This window comes from Eschrichtius robustus, chromosome 20 (genome assembly GCF_028021215.1).
Source record: "Eschrichtius robustus isolate mEscRob2 chromosome 20, mEscRob2.pri, whole genome shotgun sequence".
NCBI lineage: Eukaryota > Metazoa > Chordata > Mammalia > Artiodactyla > Eschrichtiidae > Eschrichtius > Eschrichtius robustus.
Window position 1 is genome coordinate 7594591 of NC_090843.1, and position 27164 is coordinate 7621754.

General features: G+C 58.9%; 1 protein-coding gene across 3 annotated transcripts; it reads left to right on the plus strand.

The window, feature by feature from the left end:
• On the plus strand, positions 1-27130 carry ITGB4 (integrin subunit beta 4). Of its 3 annotated transcripts, none has more exons than XM_068530172.1 (39): positions 1-79; positions 1082-1164; positions 1386-1487; positions 1639-1843; positions 2528-2624; positions 2810-2981; positions 4118-4381; positions 4702-4791; positions 5079-5201; positions 5616-5780; positions 5955-6031; positions 6745-6947; positions 9280-9383; positions 9504-9602; positions 9777-9906; positions 10658-10780; positions 10881-10987; positions 11752-11785; positions 11962-12153; positions 12416-12519; positions 12835-12893; positions 13025-13048; positions 14045-14193; positions 14288-14471; positions 15306-15450; positions 17983-18187; positions 18996-19153; positions 19498-19678; positions 19825-19962; positions 21830-22012; positions 22100-22235; positions 23381-23546; positions 24040-24346; positions 25080-25229; positions 25791-25979; positions 26075-26232; positions 26315-26477; positions 26571-26678; positions 26786-27130. In XM_068530172.1, exons 1-39 carry the CDS (start codon positions 1-3, stop codon positions 26923-26925), a joined length of 5496 nt encoding a protein of 1831 aa, XP_068386273.1. In that variant the 3' UTR covers positions 26926-27130. The 3 variants fall into 3 exon arrangements, with proteins under 3 accessions (XP_068386273.1, XP_068386274.1, XP_068386275.1); XM_068530173.1 differs by lacking the exon at positions 23381-23546 and adding an exon at positions 24497-24655 and having other exon boundaries at positions 22100-22231; positions 24110-24346; XM_068530174.1 differs by lacking the exon at positions 23381-23546 and having other exon boundaries at positions 22100-22231; positions 24110-24346.
• Positions 27131-27164: the final 34 nt, after the last annotated feature.

Genomic DNA, 27164 nt, shown 5'->3' on the forward strand with positions numbered 1-27164 from the left:
ATGGCAGGGCCGCACCCCAGCTGGTGGACCAGGCTGCTGCTGGCAGCCCTGCTGAGCGTCAGCTTCCCCGGGGACATGGGTGAGTCAGACACGCCCCTGCAACACCCCTCTGTGACGGGGGGGCTCAACTTCCAAGGCACTGCCCTTAAGTGGGGGGGGTGCCCTCTCATCGAGTGTTTTACCCAGACACTCACTCGGCCATTCAACAAACAACCACCACCCACTTTGAAGGCTGGGGAGCCATGAGCCTGAGCCGTATGGCCCAAGAACACCCAGGGGAGGAAGGAGACTTGGTCTAGAGGAGGGAGAAGACGTCCACGCAGAGAATGGAGGCGCTCGCAGGATGTACTGGGGCTTGGAAAGCTGAATCGAAAAGTTTTAGAGGAATTTGGAGGAGAGAAAGGTGATCATCACCTGCTCTGTCAGCGTCTGCAGGCAGCAAAGGGCTGGAGCCGGCTCCTACTGATGAAATGTTGCCTGTCAGTGGAGGTCATGCTGATAGTTTGAAATAGACCACGGTGGGAACATTTACACCCTGGAAATTGGCAAATGCTGCAAGTCAGGGCTTCCCCGCCCTCACCCCAGCCCTTGCTAAACATTGACAGTGCACCGTTGCCTGGAGCCCAGGAGACCACCCACTAGGGCACATAATAGGTCCTTACTGTGATTTTAACTGAACAAAACCAAAGGGAATCCCAACCTTTGGAGAAACTGGAGTTTTACCTCTTTCATTTACTAACAACTCACTGTGTGCGGGGCTTGGGCTAGGCACTGGGGACACAGTGATAAACAAGACAGAATCCCTTTTACCCTGGAGGAGCAGGTGAAGGGGATGGTTAGGGTGTCCCCGCCAGCAAATGGGCCAGCGCCTCGGTCTCAGCCCCCGCCATCCTTGCCTCCAGACTTGAGTGGAGAGTCCAGGTTTGAGACCTGGCTCTGCGGGTTTCTAGCTGTGCTACCTGGGACTGACCACGTACCTGCTGGCCTCCACTTCCCCCTCTTTCCAATGAGGATGCACAAGGGAAGGGCTTGGCAGTGGGTGAGGCGCATCTCAGTGGGCACGCCCATCTCTGCTCCCCAGCGAACCGCTGCAAGAAGGCCCAGGTGAAGAGCTGCACCGAGTGCATCCGCGTGGACAAGCACTGCGCCTACTGCACGGACGAGGTGCGAGGCCACCTTCCCCACCTGCGTGCCCCACCCTGCTACACCCCACCCCTGGGCTCTGGCCCACACTTGCCCTGCCCTCAGCCCAGCCTCAGGCCAGGTGGTCGTGGGAGAACAGGCAAGGGTCAGGAAAATCGGGGTGGTGGGGGGGAGGGTAAATCCAGGGTTAGGACAGCCAGGGGAAGGGCACTGCCCTCCTGACTCCATCTCCTTCCGGCCAGATGTTCAAGGAATGGCGCTGCAACACCCAGGCAGAGCTGCTGGCTGCGGGCTGCCGGCAGGAGAGCATGGTGGTCATGGAGAGCAGCTTCGAGATCACAGAGGTGCCCAGAGTGGGGGTCAAGGGGGCTGGGCCCTCCAAGCTCAAGGCTGGCTGTTTGTGGGAGGCTATCGTGTCCCCTGGCTGAGCTGAGAGGTATCTCCATCAGATCTGGAGAGACCCTCCAGCCAGGTGTCCCCCTCCCCTGGACACAGGAAACGCAGATCGACACCACCCTGCACCGCAGCCAGGTGTCCCCCCAGGGGCTGCGGGTGCGGCTGCGGCCGGGAGAGGAGCGGCACTTTGAGCTGCAGGTGTTTGAGCCCCTGGAGAGCCCCATGGACCTGTATATCCTCATGGACTTCTCCAACTCCATGTCTGACGATCTGGACAACCTCAAGAAGATGGGGCAGGATCTGGGTACGGCGCGGAAGAGAGCAGGGCAGGGCATGGAGAGAGGCGCCTCCCCCAGCTGGCTGGGCACCTGCTCAGGAGGCCAGGGCTCAGGCTAGCTGCACCCACTCCTCAAGGAAGGACAGGACATCTGAGCACCCCAAGAACTCCTTCCCCCCATTCTCAGAGGCGGGTCCTGTCCAGACCCCAGTAACCACTCGGGAGTGCAGAGAAGGCCCCAACCGGGTGGGAACCAGAACCCTCTGGTCCTTTTTGTTTTTTTGGATGTGCTGCGCCTCGTGGCTTGCGGGATCTTAGTTCCCTGACCAGGGATTGAACCCGCGCCCCCTGCAGTGGAAGCTCAGCGTCCTAACTACTGGACTGCCAAGGAAGTCCCTCCTCTGGTGCTGACAAGGAGGGCACCAGCTGCCATGAGGCTGAGGTTAATTCCCAGCTCTGCAGACGGCTGGTCCAGCTCCCCGGCCGCACCCTCCAACTAGCTGCATGCACGACTCTGGGTCCCCCGAGTCCCATTTCCCTCATCCGTAAATAAGGACAAGGGCTGTCGTGCGTGAGCTGACGCCCAACATGCAAAGTGTTGACAATAAGTTATTCTTCCTCTTCCTCCTTCCCAAGCCAGCCCCTGGCCCCTGTGTTGATGTGGGGTTCTTGGGGCCCAGCTGCCCCCTCTTTTTTTTTGTTGATGCCCAGCCCAGGTCCTGAGGCAGCTCACCAGCGACTACACGATTGGATTTGGCAAGTTCGTGGACAAAGTCAGCGTCCCTCAGACAGACATGAGGCCCGAGAAGTGAGTGACCGAGTGGGCAGGGGTCCTGGCCAGGTGGCCCACGCCCTCTCCACCCAAGCACTTGGAAGTCTTCAGGTTGAAATGAGCCGAGGGGGCGGTCCCTAGAGAGGGTGGGCAGGGGGTTGGGGGCGTCTCCTCCCCTGACTTTCTCCCTCCCTGACACTCTCCTTCCCACCTCCGCCCAGGCTGAAGGAGCCCTGGCCCAACAGTGACGCCCCCTTCTCCTTCAAAAATGTCATCAGCCTGACGGAAGACGTGGAGGAGTTCCGGAACAAGCTAAAGGGAGAGTGGATCTCCGGCAACCTGGACGCCCCCGAAGGAGGTTTCGATGCCATCCTGCAGACGGCCGTGTGCACCGTGAGTGCCGGGGCGGGTCCTGCCGGCCTAGACCCGGCTGTGCTTTTCAACAAGGGCATGAGCTGCCCACTGGCCTGCTCTGGTACCAGGCTGGGACCCCCATCCCCTAAGACAAGCTCAGACCCACTTGGGGGCCCTCAATTCCAATCCGAGTTTAGAGGTATCAGGGCCTGAGCAGTCACAGCCTGGTTTTGTATTGGCCAGTGAGGCGGACGTGAGTCTTGGGGTTCTGGAATCTTCAGTGCCCTGAGGCCAGCCTCCCACCCAATCTCCCTGTTAATACCCGTCTCCAACTGTGCTGCAAGAGGGCACTTCTTTTTATGTGCACATCAGTTTTTTCATTTAAAAAATAATGTATTCACAGACAAAAAAGAAAATTCCCTGGCAGTCCAGTGGTTAAGGATTCAGCACTTGCACTGCCGGGGTTCCATCCCTGGTCGGGGAACTAAGATCTCTCAAGCCACATGGCGTGGCCAAAAAATAAAACAAAATTTAAAAATAAGAAATAAAAATGAAAATAATGTATCCATATTACAGACAATTTGGAAAACAAAAAACAGAAATTGCCCATAATTTCACCACCATCGGACAGCCAGCCACTGATACCCCACCAGCGTATTTTGTTCCCTTTTCCTTATTTTATATAGTTGGAATCAGTGTACGTATAGTTCTGAAACTTGCTTTTTTTTTTTTCACCTAATGCTATCATAAACATTTTCTCTTGTAATACATGGTTTTCAAAATCATCCCATGTATTTCTCACGTGCTGCTTGCTGTACCTATTTTAAGTCTTCCGTTGAACGCTGCATGGTGTGCATTTTTCTGTGCAGTTGAGATATTCTCGCAGAGTGGTTAAGACCTTGTGGGGACAGCTGGATGAACCTGGTTCCCATCTTGCGTGGTGCCCACTGTGGGCACAGCCCCTGCTTCTGTTTCCCACTTCCCATCGCTGGTTTCTGTTTTTCCCCCGTCATCACTCATGTGCTGTCTGTCACATGCGTCATTCACGGGGGCATCAGGCTGTTAATCCTGTGTCCTCGCTGAGCCCCGTGTTGGGACGTGCTTTCTCTGTCACTGTGCACGACGCTGTGATGAGTGTCCCCTGCTCCACGGGCACCCCTCCTCGCTCTCCCCAGAGGGACATCGGCTGGCGCCCCGACAGCACCCACTTGCTCGTGTTCTCTACCGAGTCGGCCTTCCACTACGAGGCGGACGGTGCCAACGTGCTGGCTGGCATCATGAGGCGCAACGACGAGGAGTGCCACCTGGACACCACGGGCACCTACACCCAGTACAGGACACAGGACTACCCGTCGGTGCCCACCTTGGTGCGCCTGCTCGGCCAGCACAATATCATCCCCATCTTCGCAGTCACCAACTACTCCTATGGTTACTACGAGGTGCGGGGGGCCGGGGCCTCACTGGGCAGGATGGGGGCAGGCGGGAGGGTCCGTGGAACTTCTCAGACACCCCCATCTGCCTTCCTCCCTTCCTTCCCAAAACTTGGGATGGGCCCTGGTGGGAAGAGGAGTCCACATGCCCATTCCCCAGCCCCCCTCCCAAGCAGGTGGGGGCTAAGAGCACAGGCTCCGGAACACACAGCAGGCGCCAGGCCTTAGCTCCCCCATCTGCAAAGTGAGTGAACCCCAAAGCTGTGGTCTGGATTCAAAGAGTTGACACTTCTGGAGGCTGAGCCCCGGCCTGGCATTTTCTCCTGCAGAAGCTGTCCTCGTATTTTCCTGTCTCTTCGCTGGGGGTGCTGCAGGAGGACTCTTCCAACATCGTGGATCTGCTGCAGGAGGCCTTCCATGTGAGGGCTCTGGAGGCTGAGCCTTTCTGGGGCGGGGCTGGAGAGAAGGCTGAAGGGCGGAGGACTGGGAAATAGGATAGGAGGGGGGCAGGGTCTTCTGCAGTCCTTGAGGAGCGCCCCCTGGTCCTGGCCCCAGGTTCCTGCAGGCTCTTCTCCCTTGACACCCCCCCCACCCCGCCCCGCCAGCACCCCAGGCCTCCGTGTAAGTGGGAGTGCAGCACAGACAGGCCAGGCCAGGGTGGGTGAGCCCGGGGTACCCCCAGGCCATTGATCGCCTGCTCTCTTAGCGCATCCGCTCCAACCTGGATATCCGGGCCCTGGAAAGCCCCCGAGGCCTGCGGACAGAGGTCACCTCCAGGATGTTCCAGAAGACGAACACTGGGTCCTTTCTCATCCGGCGGGGGGAAGTGGTACGCCTCCGTGGGGGTCCCGGGGCAGGGGAGGACGGGCACAGCACCCTGCGGGGCGGGGTCTACCTGAACAGAGGTCCAGAGCATGGCCTCCGGAGTCAGATCTGGGTTTGAAGCCCTCTGGATCAGCCCCTTGGCTTGTCCTCATCTGTAAAGTGGAGACCAATCAGCTCGGAGCTCAGGGCTGCTGAGATGAGTGAATGGACCAAAAGCAACCCTGGTTACTGTTGGTGCTATTGTTACCGCGACTGTGCCTGGAAGAAGCAAGTTTGCAGCCCTGAGGAAGGGCGGGCAGGAAGCTGGGTGTCGGGGGCCAGACACATCCCTGGAGCTTGAGGGCCTAGAGCCTTCAGGCACAACTGCCCCCTGGTGGTCTGTCCAGGGCTCCCTTGTCTGACAGTGGGGTCCCTGCAGGGCACATACCAAGTGCAGCTGCGGGCTATCGAGGACTTGGAGGGGACTCACGTGTGCCAGTTGCCAGAAGCGGACCAGAAGGGCAACATCCATCTGAAGCCCTCCTTCTCCAATGGCCTCAAGATGGACGTGGACATCGTCTGTGACGTGTGCGCCTGTGAGCTGGTATGATGCGGCCCCGCCAGGTCGCGGAGGGAGGGAGAGGCTAAGCCGACCACCCCAGGGCCCTGAGTAACACAGCAGAGCATCCTGTGGCCACAAATCCCTTTCGGGGTGCCCTGAGGGGCAGCGTCCAGCGTCCCTCACCCCCCCAGCCACCCCACCATGATTTCATTCCAGCAAAAAGAGGAGCGGTCACCTCGCTGCAGCTCCAACGGGGACTTCATGTGCGGACACTGTGTGTGCAATGAGGGCTGGTGAGTGTGAAGCCAGCACCCAGGATGCCAGCAGCTCCCAGAGGAGGGGCTGGGCACACCGTGTAGGCTGCTGAGGGTGGGTTGGCAGCTGGGCATAGAAAGGGCTAGGAAAGGGGTATGTCTAGTTGGCAGGTGGATTCAGTTCAAAGCACTTTGAAATTCATGTATATGGGAATTCCCTGGTAGTCCAGTGGTTAGGACTCAGCGGTCTCACTACCAGGGCTCCGGGTTGGATCCCTGGTCGGGGAACTAAGATCCCGCAAGCTGCATGACGTGGCCAAAAAAAAAAAAAAGAAATATATGGATATATAGGATTACCTCTGGAAAGACGTGTAAGAATCAGGGCAGTGGTGGCCATTAGGGTGTTGTGGGTTGGACACAGGAGGGAGACGTACTTTACCCTCCATCCCTTTTGGACCTTTAGTATCTGAGCCATGGGCACCTATTACCTGAGCAGAAGGGAGTCATAAGAGAATGTTAGTAAGAGTAAGGGCTTTTCAAGCTTCAAGACATTGAATAAGTTTGTCATGACTTGAGGAAGGGACAGGGGGAGGGTCTCAGGGGACTGAGGTTTGAGTCTCAGCTCAGCCCCTGCTGTCTACGTAACTCAGACCCACAGGGGCCCACTTAGAGCCTCAGTTTCCTCATCTGTAAAATGGGATGGTGAAAGCCTTCCTGCTGCGCCGTGCGGAAGTGACTGGCTTCTCCCGCAGGAGCGGCAAGACCTGTAACTGCTCCACTGGCTCCCTGAGCGACCTGGCGCCCTGCCGGCGGGAGGGTGAGGACAAGCTGTGCTCGGGGCAGGGCGAGTGCCAGTGCGGCCACTGCGTGTGCTATGGTGAAGGCCGCTATGAGGGTCAATTCTGCGAATACGACAACTTCCAGTGCCCCCGCGCCTCCGGGTTCCTCTGCAACGGTGAGCTACTGGCCCAGGTTGGGTGGAGCCGAGAGGGTGGCCTGGGTGTCCAGCCCCTGCCCCCCGCCTCTGGCTCTGCCATCAGAGCCCATGTTGGGAGGGCCTCTCTGGGAGTCGGTACCCCCATGTTCAGGCCCAGCCCTCCTCCGGATTCCCTGAGTGCCTCTCCCAAGTCCAGCCCCAACCTGGACCTCTCTCCTCCTCCACAAACTTGATGCCCAAGGCCCCTGCCAACATGAAATCCCCATTGTGGAATGTCCCCCTGAGGTCCTCCGGCCCGTGCCCACCCCCTTCTCCACTCTCCCATCCCACTAGAGTGGGTACCACCCAGCTCAACCTCAGTGATCGGTGGTATATGGCATGGCGATCTTTCCTCTCTCGGAAGGTGCTACATCTCTAGCAGACAGGGCCTGGAGTAATGCATCCTCTGTAGCCCCACAGGGCCTAACACAGTGTGGGCCCAGGCCATGGGCACATAGGCTGGCCAGGGCTTCCGGAGCTGGGCAGGGGTCACAGAACCCACAGGGGCCACATGGAAGTACTGAATGGGTAAATGGAGGAGAATGAATGAAAATCCACTCACCAAATACTTATTAAGCCCCAACTGTATACTTGCCACGGGGGGTCAAGACCCTGCTTTTCTACCCTTTCCTCCGTTCTTGCTTTTGTCTGCCATTTCTTCTCTTCACCTGCCCACCCCAGGGTGTGCTCAGAGAAATGGAGGGAGAACCCAGGACGTCTGGAGAAAGGCAGACATTTGGCACAGGCCAAGCTGAGACAGGAGGGGAGGGAGATGCAGCCAGGAAGGAGGCAGGGCCAGAGCGCGAGGGGCTTGTGTTCCAGTCCAGGATGGGTCCAGTTTTAGTCTAGTCCAAACTTTTTCTTAAAAGGCTATACATTAAATATTTTCAGCTTTGTAAGCTATGTGGTCTCCGTCACAACTACCCAGCTCTGCCGTTGTAGCAGGAAGCAGCTTATAGGCAATACAAAGGCAAATGAGTGTGGCTCTGTTCCAATAACACTTTTGCAAAAGCAGGTGGTGAGCTGAATTTGGCCCACAGGCTGTAGTTAATCAACCCCTATTCTAGTAAGGATATTGGACTTCATCCTTTGGGCAAAAGGGAGTCACTGGTGTGTTTCTTTTTTGTGTTTTTTTAAAAAATAAATTTATTTATTTATTTTTGGCTGCATTGGGACTTCATTGCTGCGCGCGAGCTTTCTCTAGTTGCGGTGAGCGGGGACTACTCTTCATTGTGGTGCGCGGGCTTATTGCAGTGGCTTCTCTTGTTGCGGAGCACGGGCTCTAGGCACGCGGGCTTCAGTAGTTGTGGCACGCAGGCTCAGTAGTTGTGGCTCGTGGGCTCTAGAGCACAGGCTCAGTAGTTGTGGCTCACGGGCTTAGTTGCTCCACAGCATGTGGGATCTTCCCGGACCAGGGCTCGGACCCGTGTCCCCTGCATTGGCAGGCGGATTCTTAACCACTGCGCCACCTGGGAAGTCCTCACTGGTGCTTTTTTTTTTTTTTTTTTTTATATCTACTTTATTTATTTATTTATTTATTTATTTATTTGGCTGTGTTGGGTCTTCGGTTCGTGCGAGGGCTTTCTCTAGTTACGGCAAGTGGGGGCCACTCTTCATCGCGGTGCGGGGACCGCTCTTCATCGCGGTGCGCGGGCCTTTCACTATCGCGGCCCCTCCCGTTGCGGGGCACAGGCTCCAGACGCGCAGGCTCAGTAGTTGTGGCTCACGGGCCCAGCTGCTCCGCGGCATGTGGGATCTTCCCGGACCAGGGCTCGAACCCGTGTCCCCTGCATTAGCAGGCAGATTCTCAACCACTGCGCCACCAGGGAAGCCCCTCACTGGTGCTTTTAATTTCATTTTCTAACTCTTTGTTTGTTAACCTTGTATCCAGCCACCTTGCTAATCTGACTTATGAAATCTAATAACTTATGTATAGATTCTTCTTGCTATTTTGTGACATGTTTCTGATACTTGCCAATGATGACAGTTTTTCATCTCTTACTTTCCAAAACTTATGTTTTATTTCTTTTTCTTACCTTATTGCATTGGCCAGGACTCATTAGAGGTTCTTAAACAGGGGAGACACGTGATTGGGTTTGTGTTTTGGGGGTGATCACCCCAGCTGCAGAGTGGAAGGTAGAAGGGCACAAGAGAGCAGGAGAAATGGAGAGAAGGGAGTTCCAAGAAAGCGGCGAAGAGATGGCTCTGCCCCTGGCTGGAGACATCCTAGCTCCCAAGGCAGCTCCAGCCAGTGGGCAGCCTGGACTGCGGGTGCAAGTGTGCCTCTCCTCTCCCCTCCCCTTCTCTGCAGACCGGGGACATTGCTCCAAGGGCCAGTGTGTGTGTGAGCCTGGCTGGACGGGCTTGAGCTGTGACTGTCCTCTCAGCAATGCCACCTGCATCGACAGCAACGGGGTAGGCCCGGGCACGAGGCAGACAGTGGGGGGCGGCGGAGGGGGCCCCGATCAGGACCACCCTCCCTCTCAGGCAGGGATGGGGGCACAGCTGGCTCACTGGTGCCTCCTCTTGACTCAGGGTATCTGTAATGGGCGTGGCTACTGCGAGTGTGGCCGCTGCCACTGCAACGAGCAGTCGCTCTACACAGACACCATCTGCGAAATCAACTACTCAGCGGTGAGGCCAGATTCACTGGGTATGGGCATGGGGACCCCAGGCACAGGGCAAGACGGACAAGAGGGGCTGAGCCTGGTGCCAGAGGAACTGCCCAAGGCTGTGACGTGGTGGGAGCGGGCCTGGCAGGGGCCGCTGCCCAACACACTGCCCATCTGGCCCTCTTCGCCCACCCAGATCCACCTGGGCCTCTGTGAGGACCTGCGCTCCTGTGTGCAGTGCCAGGCGTGGGGCACCGGTGAAAAGAAGGGGCACACGTGTAAGGAGTGCAGCTTCAAGGTCAAGATGGTGGATGAGCTTAAGAAAGGTATGGGGCAGGGAAAGAGGACTAGGCAGGGGGGCTTCCGATGGGGTAGGTGGTGTCTCTTATCTGGGCGGGGCTGTAGAGCTGGGTAGGGGGCTCATAATCCAATCTGAGGAGATGCAGTCCAGAAAGAGGGGTTCCAGACCTGAGAGTGGTCACAGAACCCAGACAGGTCACACAGACCCAGGTAGGGGACACACAGTCTGGCCAGGGCCCCCAGACCTGGGGAGATGGCTTGTGGCTTGGGCAGGGGGCAAAGAGCTGGGTAGGGCCACGAACACGGCAAAGGCACATAATCGGGCCGTGGGGGCACACAGCCTCCTTTCCTCTAGGTCAGAGAAATGTTCTAGAAGGGACTTCCCTGGCGGGCCAGTGGTTAAGACTACTCACTCCCGCTGCAGGGGGCGTGGGTTCGATCCCTGGTCGGGGAACTATGATCCCACGTGTGGCCAAAAAAAAAAAAAAAAAAAAGAAAAGAAAAAAGAAAAATGCTGTAGAAGCCCAGCTCCTGAGTGATGCCCAGGACAGGCACAGATTTGCAGCCTTTGAAGCTCCTGGAGGGCAGCCCCCGCCTTGCCCCATCTGTATGCACAGTTTGCCGGGAACTTGCATTCTTCCCCAGGGAGGTGCCTCCCACCCTGTGATGGGCGGGGTGGGCCCCAGAGTAGGGCCGTGGTGAGGAGCGGCCTCCTCACCAGGCCCTAAGGTGCTCCGGGGCGGGGTCGGGTGCCCTGCTGACCGTCTGTGGGTGCAGCGGAGGAGGTGGTGGAGTACTGCTCCTTCCGGGACGAGGACGACGACTGTACGTACAGCTACACCGTGGAGGGTGACGGCGCCCCCGGGCCCAACAGCACCGTCCTGGTGCAGAGGAGCAAGGGTGAGCTGGAGGGCTGGCCGGGGGGGATGTGGGTGGCCTGGCAGACCCCGGTGGGGGAAATGGCACCGACTCCCTCCTCTTCCTCCTCCTTCCTCCCTAGACTGCCCTCCCGGCACCTTCTGGTGGCTCATCCCCCTGCTTATCTTCCTCCTGTTGTTCCCGGCACTGCTGGGGCTGCTCTGCTGGAAGTACTGTGCCTGCTGCAAGGTGGGGGCTCCCCCAGGGTCTCCACCCGCCACCAGGGTCCCTGTGGGTGGCAGAGGCCAAGCGAACCCACATGTTCTGCCCAGCCCTGGCGCCCTCCCCACCCCAGCCTCTCACCTCTGCCAACCATCAGTGGCCGGATACCTGGGAGCCCCTGCCCGGGGGTCAGCCACGTGCAAAGGGTCATGAGAGCTAACAGGGAAGGAAGGGCTCTGCCCACCAGGAGCTGACAGTCTCACTGGGGAGGACAGACAGGAGACAGGAAAACATGGATGATGGCATGGCATGGGATACTGAATTGTGGGGCGCAGAGGCAACACTCTGCAGTGACCCCCAGTGTTGTGGGATATTAGTGTGTGTTACAGAGGAAAAGGGTTCTGTGATCAAATACATTTGAGAAAGCGCTTTCTTCTCTGCAGGACTTCTCAGAGCCTTTGATCTAATTGTATGAATAGTGAAACTATAAGGGGAAGGAATTCCGTGCTTCCCAAATGGGTTTGATCACAGAACCTTTACTTTCCAGAGTATACAGCAGGACCAGGGTCCCCTGGCACAAATTTGGGGAACCCTCTGCCCCCATCACCCTCTGTACCCACCTTGTGTGCCACACACCTAGACCCCTGCAGCTGCCTGGATATCCTGGTGTCTGGGGAAGGCACCTTTGGCCCCTCTGGACCGTTGGCGTGGGTGGGAGGTGGTGGCGGAAGGGGCTTACCTAGGCTGGGGTGGCTGCCTCAGCTCTCATCCTCACCCACCTTGTCTCCTAGGCCTGCCTGGCCCTTCTCCCGTGCTGCAACCGAGGTACGGGCCAGCATCAGCAGGGGTGGTGGGCTTCTGCCCGCTCTTTCTTCCAGCTGGGGTGGAGGGGAAGTAGGGGCCGAGTCTGGAACGGAGGCGGGAGGCCCCGGGGTCCCACCTGCAGGGGTGTGGTGGGGAAGGTCTAGGGAGCGGCCCAGTGTGAGGACCCTGTCCCGCAGGTCACATGGTGGGATTCAAGGAAGACCACTACATGCTGCGGGAGAACCTGATGGCCTCGGATCACCTGGACACGCCCATGCTGCGCAGCGGGAACCTCAAGGGGCGTGACATGGTCCGCTGGAAGATCACCAACAACGTGCAGCGGCCTGGCTTTGCCTCGCATGCTGCCGGCGTCAACCCCACGGAGCTGGGTGAGGGCCAGGGCTGGGCACCGCAGGTCTTGGGGCTGTCGTCGGGGCCCAGGGCATGTTCACCGCTGCTCCCGGGTCCGGGATCACACCATTCCTATTTTCTCTGGGTATTGGGTGCAGGCACAGGTCTGGCTGCCTTCTATCCTTCCTGATGGTGCTATAAGCCTCAGGTGCTCCCCTATCCAAGCATGGCTCCTGGTTGGGGCTTCTGCGGTGCCCACTGTGCAGGGGGCTGACGACACCCCTCCCTGCCTGCCCCTAGCGCCCTACGGGCTGTCCCTGCGCCTTGCCCGCCTTTGCACCGAGAACTTACTGAAGCCTGGCACCCGAGAATGTGACCAGCTGCGCCAGGAAGTGGAGGAGAACGTAAGGGCCAAAAAAGCCGATCCCAGGCAGCTGGCATCTCTGGGCTGGGTGTGAGCCAGGCGGCGGGAGAGCAGAGGGAAGCAGCTGGGGAACCTGGATTTTTCCGGGCAGGAAAGAAGGGCTTCCTTGGACATGTGCCTGGCCTGGGATCATCCTGGGATCTGTTCCCTGTAAATGCTTCCAGAAGGGTAGAGGCAATGTGCGTGCCCATGGCCACGCCCCCAGCCAACCCCGGGAGGTCCTCTGGGCCGGGATGGCTCTGGGTGGAGAGGCTCCCCCAGGGCCCGAGCCTCACAGCCCTCCCTTGCCTGGCAGCTGAACGAGGTGTACAGGCATATCACAAGCGCGCAGAAGCTCCAGCAGACCAAGTTCCGGTGGGTCCTGGGTGCCCGGGGTTGGGTGAGGGTGCCGCCCGTATAGCCAACACCAGGGGATTTCCCCCAGGCAGATCGTGCCTCCACCCCAGGGACCACCTGGCTCACGTTCCCCACTTTGTCCTCCACAGGCAGCAGCCCAATGCCGGGAAAAAGTGAGTCGAAGACACACAGGTGGAGTAGTACCAGCCCCAAGTACCTGCCCCCTCTGCCCCCTCCCCCACCCCAATCTCCATCTCCATCTCCATCCCACTGGAAAGGAGGGCTGTCTGTGTCTGTCCTTGGGTAGGACCTTCATTGAACAAATACCAGTATGAAGCCCTCACCAAAAGCCAGCCCCGGTACTAGAACAGGAAAACCACAGGGAACCAAGCAGACCCAGTCCTTGCCCTCGTGCCGGCAATAGCCCCCTACCCAGTACCCGGGATAGCCTGGTGCCCAGCTGCAGCCCTCCTCCGATGCCAAAGGCCTTGATCCTGGAGGCACCGCTGGCTGCCAAGAAGATGGTCCAGTGGGTGACACACCTCCTTCCCAGTTCCTACCCCGAGTCCCAGCCCCCGCAGGGGAAGAGTGGGGGTGGGAACAGCATGCGGAGAGGACAGAACTGCGCAGTAACAGAGTACAGCTCTCACTGAGCACATCACCTTCAGTAGGAACCATTTAGACCAGCGTTCTGAGTGCTTACAACGGGCCAGGCCTTGTTCTAAGGGCTTCATGTGTGTGGTTATCTTATCCAAGTAGGTACCATTGCTATTCCCATTTTATAGTTGAGGAAACTGAGAATCAGAGAGCTTAAGTAACTTGCCCAAGGTTACCTAGCTGTTAAGATATAGAGCCAGGATTTGAACCCAGGCAGTCTGGCTTCAGGGCCTATACCCTTCACATCTGTGCTGTCCTGACTCTGCTTTTGCTTCACCAGCCCTTCTTGGTGAGGTGGGTGGGAGTCGTTGCCTCATTTCACAGATGAGGGTGCCGAGGCTGCAGGGCGAGGTGGTGGGACCAGCGTGGGCCTCTAGGACCGTCTGGTTCTGATGACTGCTCTTTGCTGCCTGGAATCTTGTCCCCTGATGGAGAGAGGACAGGCAGGCGGGGCGGGACAAGTGCCAGCCTCCTGGCCAGCCTGACACCTCCCCACCCAACCCCGCCCCCAGGCAGGACCACACCATTGTGGACACAGTGCTGATGGCGCCCCGCTCGGCCAAGCAGGCCCTGCTGAAGCTGACGGAGAAGCACGTGGAGCAGGGGGCCTTCCATGAGCTCAAGGTGGCCCCTGGCTACTACACCCTCACTGCAGACCAGGGTAGGTGGGCAGGCTCTCTGTGCCCCTCCCTCTCACCTCCCACCCCTGTGCGGCCCCCTGACCCCCATCTGATGGCTCCCCACCGCCCGCCCAGACGCCCGGGGCATGGTGGAGTTCCAGGAGGGCGTGGAGCTGGTGGACGTGCGAGTGCCTCTCTTCATCCGGCCTGAGGACGATGACGAGAAGCAGCTGCTGGTGGAGGCCATCGACGTGCCCGTGGGCACTGCCACCCTCGGCCGCCGTCTGGTCAACATCACCATCATCAAGGAGCAAGGTCGGTCAGGGTCAGGGGGAACAGGGGGTCCAAAAGGGAGGCTCTGGGGTCCCTTGTTCCTCCTCGAATCCAAGTGGAAGTGGGGCCTGGCCATGTGGCCTAGGCCAGTGACTTAACCTCTGAGCCTTGGTTTCTCCATCTGTAAAATGGGTATCAGGCTCTTGTGAGGAGTGTGTGGCTGTACATCTCTGCACAGTGCCTGGTAGTAAGCACTCAGTGTGGGAGCTTCTCTTATAATCACCAGAGGGTGCTACGTCCTCCTGGGGCCATTGCACATCCCTCTCCTTGTTCTTCCCCTATGGCCTTTGAACTTGGGAGACTGAATGGGGCCCCCCTAGGATGACAGGGCATCAGAGCAGGGAGGGGACTGGGGCCTCCCTCTGCCCAAGCCTATCTAGAGGGGTGAGCAAGGCATCACACCACTGTCACCCACGGTGCCTTCCCTGCTAGTTCCTCGGGGAACCTGGACTTGTTGATAACCATCTTTCCGGTGCCCAGAGGGTCTGTTCTGGTCCCTGACCCCTCCTCCCCACCTGCTCCAGGACCCCAGGACTTAGGCCTACTCTGCCCCAGCTCTCAGTCTCAGCTCTCATGTCTGGTCTTGCCCCTGCCCGGCCTCCTTTCTCTGCCCTGACCCTTCCAAGATGTTAGTTGGACACTGTTCCAGCCTTGTCAACTTTTTCCTGGCAGACTTTTCCAGCCCCTTCCTCTGCCCTCCCCAGAGAGGGGTGACAAGCAGACTCCTGGAGTCTGGGCCGGGCTGGGCCAGAGGGAGGGCGGGGGCTGAGAAGGGACTGTGGCCAAGACCCCTGACCGGTGCCTGGCTCCTTGCAGCCAGCGGGATCGTGTCCTTTGAGCAGCCCGAGTACTTGGTCAGCCGCGGGGAGCACGTGGCCCGCATCCCCATCATCCGGCGTATCCTGGACAACGGCAAGTCCCAGGTCTCCTACTGCACGCAGGACAACACAGCGCAGGGCAACCAGGTGAGTCTCCACCACGAGGTCAAGGGCACATCCCAAGGGCCCGGTGGGAGCAGGACGTGGCAGCTGCCTGAGCCTCCGGATGCTGGTGGTGCCGCTGGCTGGCCTCCCAAGGACATGTCCACCTGCCCGGCCACCCTGCAGCAGGGGTGTCTTGCGCACCAAAAGTGCCAGTGACGCCCTGAGGAGTAAGGTCTCATCATGTCCAGACCATCCGTGTCCCCCTCCCAACATCCCAGGATCCACCAGGACAGCCAAACTCTCCACAGAGAAATAGACACCTCCGTCTGCCCCTGTGCAGGGACTCTGGGCTTCTTGACGTGGGATCACAGACCCCGTGTCCCTGGGCTGTCATTGCCGGGCAGGCCCTCTCTGGGCTGTGCCACAGGAGCAGCCCTCAGGGCAGGGAGGGCCGTGTGGTAGGGCAGTGTCCCCTTTATCACTGGGCCCCAGTCTCAGGGAACTGCCAAATCCAGGTGGTGGATGTGCTTGGTTTGGCTTACAGGTCTGTTTGTTTTTCTAAATTTATTACCAACATTTTATGTATTTTTTTTTTTTTTTTTTTGGCCACGCCGCATGGCTTGTGGGGTCTTAGTTCCCCAACCCAGGGATCGAACCCGAACCCGGGCCCATGGCAGTGAAAGTTCACAGTCCTAACCACTGGACCGTCAGAGAATTCCCTATTACCAATGTTTTTTTAAACTAATTTTTACTGGAGTATAGTTGATTTACAATGCTGTGTTAGTTTCTGCTGTACAGCAAAGTGAATCAGTTATACATATACATATATCCACTCTTTTTTAGATTCTATTCCCATATAGGTCATTACAGAGTACTGAGTAGAGTTCCCTGTGCTATACCGTAGGTTCTCATTAGTTATCCAGTTTATACCTGTTACCAACACTTTAAAACTAAAAATACTCACATCAAAACTTCACTCAAAAAGTAATAAAGTCTAGTCTCACTGGCCCACAGGCCCACTTGGCAATCATGGGAGCAGGCGTGCACTCAGAATATCCCGACACACACCCTATTCTTCTTTTTATCGGTAGGAACAGTTCTCATTACTGCTCCAGGGCTCCCCATAAAAACGCCAAAGAGGAATTTGTATGCCCATAACTTTTCACTGAATATACCATATTATAGCGATTCTGGCTGTCCTGTTATGCTTTTATAAAGATCCTTTGGTATTGAACTATTTTTAAAAACATTTTATTTCTCAACTTTTTGTTTTGAAAAGCTTCAACCTACAGGAAAATGGAAAGACTAAAAAAATTAGCATCCATTTACTCTTTACGTAGATTCACCTTGCTTTCTTTCTCTCTTTCTATATAGATGTATACATGCCTGTGTGTGTGTGTGTGTGTGTGTGTGTGTGTGTGTATATGTACTTATAGCTCTATAACTGTAGAGAGAAAGGGAGAGAATATATATATGTATCTATAGCTCTATAACTGTAGAGAGAAAGGGAGAGAGAGTGTGTTTGGTTTACTTTTGTTGGCTGAACTATTCAAGGTAAGTTGTAGACATCATATAGACCCTAAACCCTTCTGCAGGCGCCTGCTAAGAACAAGGGCACTCTACATAACTACGACAGAATTACCTAAGTTAAGAAATGTCACATTGTCCTCATAACTAATAATTAGTCCATATTCGGATCCCCCCATGTTCACATGTCCCAGTAATGTCCTCTATAACTTTTTCCCTCCAATCCAGGAACCAGTCAAGGGTATGGCATTGCATTTTGTTGCCATGTGTCTTTAGTCTCCTTTAATCTAGAATAATTCCCCGGCTTTGTCTTTTGTCACCTGGACATTTTTGAAGCATCCCCCCCAGGTCAGTTGTCTTGCAGGCGACTCCTGCTTTTCTTTCTGGGTTTTTGTAGCGTTTGAGTTTGTCCCTTTCCGCAGAGCGGGGCTGGCTAGCAGTGCCTGGAATTGAATGTTAGTTTGCAGTGCCACCTAGTGGCGTCATGTGACGGGCGCTCAGGAAAGCTCTGGGGCATTGGGGGGGGGAAAAAAAAAAAAAAAAAAGCTGGAGATGTTGGAAGCACCCCACCCGGGAGGCAGGGCCTAGGGGCTGGTGGGATCCAGACTTCAGAGCCCCATTGCGGGGAACAGCTCCTCCCTCCCTGTCTGGGGCCTCCAAATCTCAGTTCCCCCGGCTGAGTGCCTGCCTGTATGGGACCCTCCATATCTGCATCCCTGTCTCTGTGCCTTGGTTCAAATCCTGGTTCCACCACCACTACCTGTGTGAACTTGGGCAAGTTTCTTCACCTCTGTGTGCCTCAGTTTCCTCATCTGTAAAATGGGGACAATAATATCTCTACCTCACACTGCCCTGAGGAGTAAACTAGCTAATATTTGTAAAGTGCTTGATGCACAAGAGGTGTTGTAGAAACATGAGCCATTCCGTGTCCACGTGGGACAGTCTGTGTGTGAGGGTCTCTGCATTATCTGTGAGGTTGGGGTGGGGTGTGGGGCCGTTACTCATTCTCCCAGGCCTGGTCTGACCCTGACCCCTTCCCACTCCCAGGACTACATCCCCACAGAGGGCGAACTGCTATTCCAACCTGGGGAGACCTGGAAGGAGCTGCAGGTGAAGCTCCTGGAGCTGCAGGAGATGGACTCCCTCCTGCGGGGCTGCCAGACCCGCCGCTTCTACATCCAACTCAGCAACCCCAAGTTTGGGGCCCGCCTGGGCCAGCCCCAGTCTGCCACTGTCATCATTGGGGACCGAGGTAGGCAGAGTCTGGAGTCAGCTTAAGCAGGGCTGGGGGCTTCTTGACAGTCTTAGCAAGTAAAAATACAGGGCGCTCAGTTAAATTTGAATCTCAGATAAGTAACAACCACATTTGTAGTATAAGTATGTCCCATGCACTATTTGGGATGTACTTATCCTAAAAAAGTGTTTGTTGTTTATCTAAAGTTCCAATTTAACTAGGTATCCTGCCTTTATCTGGCAACCCTCCTCTCAATCAGAGAGGCTGGGGTCACGCGGCCACCGGCCTGCTGCTGGCTGTGAATCCCACCACTAAGGGCCTTAGCCCTTTGATTTCAGCCTTTATTCCAGCTAAAATGCAGGTGTTCCCAGAAGGGGTGAAACAGTTCTTATGGGTCCTGAGAACTGTATAGTGGGGTCTGTGAGCCCACCCGGAGAGGAGGCTTGCCGAGAAGATGGGGGAGGAGGAGGAATCTTGGGGTACAGGAGTGATGGAGGGCGTTGGGTGGAGCCAAATGTTCTCACGTGGGACACACCCTTGGCTGCCAAAGGGAGAGAGAGAGCAAACTCCTTCCTCCTTCTCGTCCCTCCAGACACCCTCCTGGGCCCCCCCAAGTTTGGCAGGATGCCCTGTGCTTTACTAATGGGGGCACCAGCCCTCTAGAGACCCCCTTTGGCAGGTCTCAGTTGAGGGGGGGTGCAGGGAAGGAGCGTTGGGGTTTAACTGGGCTTCTGGCGCCCCCTGGTGGCGACGGTGGGTTCCTGCCCCCCCTCAAAGCAGCAGGGGGTCTCAGCTGGCTGCCCTGCCCTGGCTTGACCCACTACAGATGAACTGGACGGGAACTTAATGGGCCAGACCCTGTCATCACCCCCACTCCCCCGGGGTGACCTGGGTGCCCCACAGAACCCCAATGCCAAGGCCGCCGGGTCCCGGAAGATCCACTTCAACTGGCTGCCCCCTCCTGGCAAGCCAACAGGGTACCGGGTAAGGTGGGGGGGCGATGAGGGTGGTGGATGGGGAGGCTGGGCACATAGTGGGGAGGTGGGCCACCCGGGGGCAGAGGGCCCTTGAGGGAGAGGAGAGGGCATGCTTGGCCTCAGTGGACGGGGGAACCCCCATCTGTGCCCCGGGGGAGAGGCAAGTTCCTGGACGGTGGCCCCACCAGCCCAGAAACACCTCTGCTCTGCCCCAGCCCTGCTATGTGAACCTGGCAGGTCACTCGGTCCCTCCGTGTCTGTGCGCAAAGGGGGTAACAAGGGCGGGGCTCAGTGGAGGGACGATCAGCTTTGCCAGCTGCTCCCCACTGACCAGCCCCGCCCCGGGAGCAGGTGAAGTACTGGATCCAGGGTGACTCTGAGTCCGAAGCCCACCTCCTCGACAGCAAGGTGCCCTCGGTGGAGCTCACCAACCTGTACCCGTATTGCGACTACGAGATGAAGGTGTGCGCCTACGGGGCGCAGGGCGAGGGCCCCTACAGCTCCCTGGTGTCCTGTCGCACTCACCCGGAAGGTGAGGCCTCGCCTTTCCGTCCATCCACCTGTCTGCCCCCCAGCTACCCTGATGCCAGCGTGCCCAGCCCTGTCCCCCGACCCCCTAGAACTCTTGCCCCCTCTCTGCGGCTGACAGCTCTCTTCCTGCATCCCCTCCCCCTCCAGTACCCAGCGAGCCGGGGCGTCTGGCCTTCAATGTCGTCTCCTCCACCGTGACCCAGCTGAGCTGGGCTGAGCCGGCCGAGACCAACGGCGAGATCACAGCCTATGAGGTCTGCTATGGCCTGGTCAACGAGGACAACCGTAAGGATGTGGGCCTCTCCTTCTGCCCCCAGGGAGGGGGCGGAGAGTGGGAGGAGGTCACAGCGTCCCCGGTCAGTGGATGAGCCCATATGTCTGATTGCCTGGGGCATCATTAGCTTTGTGGTCAGGTTTGGGCTGAGTTGCGTTCCAAAGCCAAGCCCAGAAGCTCCCGGGGCAGGTAGGGATGGAAGGCCTGAGATTATATATGTGCAGTGGGGTCACAAGTGTCCAGGGCTGCCTGCCCATGCAGGTAACTAGAATGGCTCAACTCTACACGGTTCTCTTAGGGCCAGAGTAGAGTTGACAGATTTAGCAAATAAAAGCGGAGGACACCCTGAACTTCAAATAGACAATTTTTCTAGTACATTTCATGCAATATTTTATCTGGCAGCCCTAGGCCAAAGCACCTGGCAGGACTGTTATTTTTCTCCCAGTCCTGGGAAGGGGAGGGACGACCCCTGCCAGTTGTCAGGATGAGAAACTATTTGAGGGAACTTGGTCCCGCCTCTCGCCTGGTGCAGGGCCCTCCTCCTTGCGCCCTCACGTCTGTTTGGTCCATCTCAGGGATGGAGAGCTGACCACCCCCAAATAGGACCTGCGGACCCTAAAGTGAGTCAGGCTTAGCACCCCCAGGGTGGCCCAACAGGGCAGAGGGCAGCAGGATTGCTCTGGGCCTCAGGCTCCTTGCTCTTCACTAGCCTGGCTGACCAAGCACAAGCTTCTCAGCAGCTGCATCACATCCTTGGCTCATTCTGAGTTTACAACACCTGGTCCACCCATGGACCACTGTCAGGAAGTGCCTTCTGACCCAGCCTTTAATCCCAGGAATGACTGATGGCTTCAGCCCACGGCCTTAGCCTGCTGAGGCCTCCGCTGTGTCACGAATGTGTGAGGCAGACCTCCTGGCCCAAGGGCATCAGCAACTTTGGGGTGGCCCCCTTCCCTTCTCCCCCTGGTGGACAGAGATGAGAGAGGGCAGTTAGAGACCTCCCCCGGCTGACAGCCCAACATCAGCCAATTCTTGGAGCACAGCTGTTTACTTATCAAACAGCATCAGGGGACTTCCCTGGTGGTCCAGTGGTTAAGAATCCACGCTTCCACTGCAGGGGGCATGAGTTCGATCCCTGGTTGGGGAATTAAGATCCCGCATGCCACACGGTGGGGCAAACAAACAAACAGCATCAAGCTTAGCAGGTGTTGTTTTTCCAGAGCCCTCCTTTGGACCCCTTGGAAACTGGGACATTTTCTGGTCTCCCAGACGTCTTCCAACATAGAGGGCCCCATCTTGTCACACGGGGGCCTAGGCACCGTAACTTGCTCAGAGCAGCCTGGGGTCTCTTCCTCCTCTCTCCCAGGGCTTGCGTCCACCCTTCTAGGTGTGGCGGAGGAGAGCTGCTTCCCCTCTGCTCTCGCCCTTAGCTCTCACAAGCCTCAGCCTGTCCTCAGGTGCAGGTTCAGGCCTGCCTCTCTCCTCCCGTCCTTGCCCAGGTGACCAGGGCAGCCATGCATTTGGGCAGTGAGGCACACAGGTGGTGAGGGCGCCCAAGCCTCGGGAGCCAGCGTCACACAGACGCACATGGACGCAGGACCCTTTACCAATTGGTAGAGGTGACAGTGGGGCTGACTTGAGTCCGGTCTGTCTCTGCCACTTAACTTAGCAGTGAGCCGCATGGAGCCTTCCCTAAGCCAGTCACACCCAGCTTCTCAGGGCTTGGCATGCAGCTGGGGTTCAACAGTTGCTTGCTCCCTGACTCATTCCCCAAACTCCTGGGTGCGCTTCAGGGGCTGTGCAACAGTCCTGGTGCGTCAGAGGCAGGGACCAGGCCAGAAGCTGGATGACCCCTCTGAAGCACTCTCCCTGTCCCAGGACCCATCGGGCCCATGAAGAAGGTGCTGGTAGACAGCCCCAAGAAGCGGACGCTGCTCATTGAGAACCTGCGGGAGTCCCAGCCGTACCGCTACACGGTCAAGGCTCGCAACGGGGCAGGCTGGGGGCCTGAGCGGGAGGCCATCATCAACCTGGCCACCCAGCCCAAGCGGCCCATGTCCAGTGAGTGGTGGGCGGGAGGCACAGGGCAGACAGGGGCGGGCAGGAGGCCAAGGCTGGGGCCCCGGCTCACCCGCTCCCACCCTGCAGTCCCCATCATCCCGGACATCCCCATCGTGGACGCCCAGAGTGGGGAAGACTACGAAAGCTTCCTCATGTACAGCGATGACGTGCTCCGCTCCCCGACTGGCAGCCAGAGGCCCAGCGTCTCTGATGACACTGGTGAGTGGGCCTGGGACGCCTGCGAGGAAGGTGGGGGTCCTGGGTAGAGGGTGGGGCCGTCACTGGTGTCCAGAGAGAGCCAAGGGGCCAGTGCACTGGGCAGGAAGGTCACACCAGAAGTCCCCTCTCAGCCCCAGACGAGTATCTACAAAGCCGACGGTTTGGCAGGCACCACACTGGCTCTGGATACAGAGGGGACAAAGCCGACGTGGCCCAAGTGAATCGTGTGCACGTCTGTGTGTGAGGACAGGCAGACAGACCTGTGCTTGGGGCACATGCACACAGGCTCGTGCACCTGGGACTGGAAACACAGTTTTGAGACTCGAAGGCCCACCAGCAGTGCCATGGACTCGGGCCACCTCCCAGGGACAGGGCTATGTGGCAGGAGGCAGGCCTGGCTCTGGGGGCCACAAAGCAGTGTCTCCTCCCCACACTGGCCCTGTTCCTCCTCCTTTCTTGATTCCTGTACAGTGTGATGCAAAGAGCCCTCGACTGGGACCCCTGGGGACTCAGTTTTAGCTCTGGCTCCACTGCAGGAATTCAGATGAATCACCCTCTCTGTGCCTGTTTTCTGATCTGTGAAATGGGCTGCCAATCACACACTACCATTAGTGAAAATCCTCCGGGATTTCTATTTTCTTCCATCATTGCCTATACCAGGCCTCCGTGGTGTCAAGCTTGGGTTTAAGGAACCCAAGCCCAAGGGTCTTGAGATTTTGAGGGTCTGAAGTAAAGAGCAGCTGGTACGAATCAGGTGCCCCAGCTCAGCTGCACTACACTTGGCTGCCTGTGACGCACTCTGGCTGCTGGAAGTGCCCCTGGGAGGCCGGCAGGGGAGAGCTCACTCCCTCCGTTATCCAGACGGGAAACTGAGGCTCAGAGCAGCAAGTCCTCACAGCTGGCGACAGAGCCCAGGCTCTGGTCCAGGGGTCTTCCCTCGCCGGCTGCAGCCTGGGCCACCCTCTTCCACCTCTCGGGCCAGGGCCTCGCCGGGCCACCGGGCTCCCCGGCACACACACCCGGATCCCAGAGAGCCAGAGGATGGGCTCACGTCACAGCGCCGCCCGCCTCCTCCCCCAGCCCCTCCGCGCAGCCGCCCGCGCCTCCCGGCGGTGCCAACGCGGCCCTTCGTTGTTCCCAAGGCGGCAGCGGCTGGAAGTTCGAGCCCCTGCTGGGGGAGGAGCTGGACCTGCGGCGCGTCACGTGGCGGCTGCCCCCGGAGCTCATCCCGTGCCCGTCGGCCAGCAGCCGGCGCTCCTCCGACTCCGCCGAGCCGCCCCGCGGGCCCCTGGACGACGGCGCCGCCGATGGGGGCGCGCGGGGCACCGGCGGGGAGGGAGGTGACCGGCCTGCCCTGACCCGCACCCACCTAGGCTCGCTGGTCTGCTGCCTCTGGGCTCCAGCCAGAGCCCACCGCGGCCAGGCTGCCCGGCTGCCACCCCAGAGCCAAGGGACCCCAGGGCAGGCGCTGGGGCTCTCCCCAAAGCTGGACTGCCCCCAAACTTCCAAGTCTGTTGTGTCCAGGGGGCAGGCCCTGGTGCCCAAGGAGACCCCTCAGAGGCCTCAGGGGACCCAAGGGCAGGCGTTTGGGCTCTCCCCAGGGCAGGGCCAACTGCAGGGGCAGTGAGTCCCCGGCTGAGGTCAGCGGCCGTCCATAGGGGCGTCCTGCCAGGCCACAGGACCTGAGTTGCAGACGCCTAGGGGGCCCTTGGACTCCTCCAAGGACCTCTGTCCCTGGCGGGCCAAGGGGAGCAGGTTGTTTTTATGCCAAGGGCCCCCAGAGGGTAGGTAATCCAGGGAATTCCCAGGGCCGCAGCCTGCCCCGAGGGGCTCCAGGCCTGGTGCGGGCCGGTCCGGTGACCCTGCTCTACCCCACAGAGCACCTGGTGAACGGGCGGATGGACTTTGCCTTCCCGGGCAGTGCCAACTCCCTGCACAGGATGACTGTGAGCAACGCCGCCTACAGCACCCACCTGAGCCCACACCTGCCCCACCGCGTGCTGAGCACGTCCTCCACCCTCTCGCGGGACTACCACTCGCTGACCCGCACGGGACACTCGCACTCGGCCACGCTGCCCAGGGACTACTCAACCCTCACCTCCCTCTCCTCCCAGAGTGAGTGCCTGCCACCTCCCCTGCTCTCCCCCTAATCCTTCCTCTCTTCCAGCTCCTGGAGGCTCGGGCTGCTGGCCTGCCGTCGCCCTCCTGCCCATCCTCTGACATGCACACTTCCTGCCCTCTCACTCTTGTTTTGTCCTGCCCTAGGCCTCCCTCCCATCTGGGAACACGGGAGGAGCAGGCTTCCGCTGTCCTGGGCCCTGGGGTCCTGGAGTCGGGCTCAGATGAAGGGGGTCCCCCACTCCGGGGACTCAAGAGACTCTATAATCCTGGCTGGGCAGCCAGCAGCACCCTTTTGGGGCCCAGGTAGTACAGGGGTGGCCATCCTGTGCCTCCACAGCTGTCCTGCTCCATCTCTCACCCATCCACCCGCCGCCGCCGCCGCCGCCCGTGCCACCTTACCCTCCATTCCATCCACATCAGCGCTGGTGCCGAACGCGGCTTCTGTCCTCCTGGGGTGCTGGGCTGGGGCAGGAGAGGGGCCAGGCCAGCTGAGGAGGGTGGGGGCCGGCTGACTCACGGGCTCACCCCGTCTCGGCACAGGCAGGGCCCGCACCCACTCTGAGGACGTTCAGGAGGTGCTGGGTGGCCTGGATAGGGTGTTGCAGGGTGAGTGGGCCACCTGGCCAGTGGTCAGTGCAGGCGCCACAGCTGAGGGCGGGCAGGGCTAGAACTAGCACTCCTGCCCAGACACCCCCGACACCGGCTGACTGTGGCCTCCTGTCTCCAGGCTCCCGCTTGGCTGCAGGTGTGCCCAACACACCCACCCGCCTGGTGTTCTCAGCCCTGGGACCCACGTCTCTGAAAGTAAGCTGGCAGGAGCCGCAGTGCGAGCGGGCGCTGCAGGGCTACAGCGTGGAGTACCAGCTGCTGAATGGCGGTGAGACACGGCTGCTGTCGGGCTGACACACGGGGACACCCGACTGTCAGGAATCCACCCAAGTCCCTTGAACACTAATGCTCCCCCCATCACCCCACCTTTCTGAGAGAGTCTCTCTCTTCCAAGACCCCCACTGCCTCTTCTGATGAGTCCTCATCCATCTCCCTGGGCGTCTCTCCAGATCATTCCCACTGCTAGGTTTTGCCTAACAAGGCCTCACCAGCCTAGGGACCCAGGGCCTCTGCTGGCCTATGAGATGTCTTTTCAGGCGTCGGGAAGTGGCACTTCCGTGGGCAGACACACTCACGGCAGCATGACCTGGGCCCATAAACAGCCAACATACGCAGATGGGATTTCAGGTTCCACTCATCCCTCGTATAACGTTCGACCTGAACGACCAACCATACTATACAAGGCTGACCCCACCTGTACCCAAACCACAACTAATGCTGGGTGGGTGGTGGCTAGGTCTTGACAGTAGCCTAGGGAAGGGCTGGGATCAGGCCGGGGATGGGAATAAGGAATAATGCTGCTCTGCTACCTGCCTCCATCCCCACCCAGGTGAGCTGCATCAGCTCAACATCCCCAACCCCAGCCAGACTTCGGTGGTGCTGGAAGACCTCCTGCCCAACCACTCCTACGTGTTCCGCGTGCGGGCCCAGAGCCAGGAAGGCTGGGGCCCAGAGCGCGAGGGTGTCATCACCATCGAGTCACAGGTGCACCCACAGAGCCCACTCTGCCCCCTGCCAGGTGAGTTGCCCCCCCCACCCTGACAGTTGCCCCCCCATCTTGCACCCACAAACCCACCCACCCATCCACCGACACCCTTCCTCTGCTGTCCCCAGGCTCTGCCTTCACTCTGAGCACGCCCAGCGCCCCGGGCCCACTGGTGTTCACCGCCCTGAGCCCAGACTCTCTGCAGTTGAGCTGGGAGCGGCCGCGCAGGCCTGATGGCGACATCCTCGGCTACCTGGTGACTTGTGAGATGGCCCACGGAGGAGGTGCTGCCCGCCCCAGGGTCAGGGGGGCCAGGGGAGGGGTGGAGAGGGAGCCACCGAGGCTAAAGGCATCTTCCCTGCCCAGAGCCGGCCACCACGTTCCTGGTGGATGGCGACAGCCCCGAGAGCCGGCTGACCGTGCCAGGCCTCAGCGAGAACGTGCCCTACAAGTTCAAGGTGCAGGCCAAGACCACCCAAGGTTTCGGGCCGGAGCGTGAGGGTATCATCACCATCGAGTCCCAGGATGGAGGTAGGCTGCTTCACCCCTTCTTCACCCGCACCCCTTCTCTGGCCACGCCTTCTCCTGGCACCACCCTCTGACTGGCCCCTCTGCCCACTCCAGGCCCCTTCCCACAGCTGGGCAGCCACTTGGGGCTCTTCCAGCACCCAATGCCAGGAGAGTACAGCATCACCACCACCCACTCCAGCACCACTGAGCCCGTCCTACTGGGTGAGTTGCCCGGCGGGGGCTCCTGGCTCTCCCGGGGGAGCACAGTGCTAACAGAGGAGAGGGGGTTGGGGACCCAGGTAGACCCTTCAACACCTCTTCCCCTGCAGACGGATTGACCCTGGGGTCCCAGCACTTGGAAGCCCACGGCTCCCTCACCCGGCACATGACACAGGAGTTTGTGAGCCGGACGCTGACCACCAGTGGAACCCTCAGCACCCACGTGGACCAACAGTTCTTTCAGACCTGAGCCCCCGACCCCCACCTCCTCTCCCTGGCGCTGCCTCAGCTACTCCATCCTTGGACCCCTGGCGGCCAGCCCACCCGCATGCTGATCACAGGGCCGGTGCCTCTGGCCACAGAGCAGGGGGTAGGTGTCCTCTGGGAGGCATGAAGTGGTCCCGGAAGGCCCTTCGGCTGCCCTCCTACCCTGGGCCCAAGCCCATTTGTAACCAAAGAGCTAGGACCAGCATGACAAGGTCCCAGCTT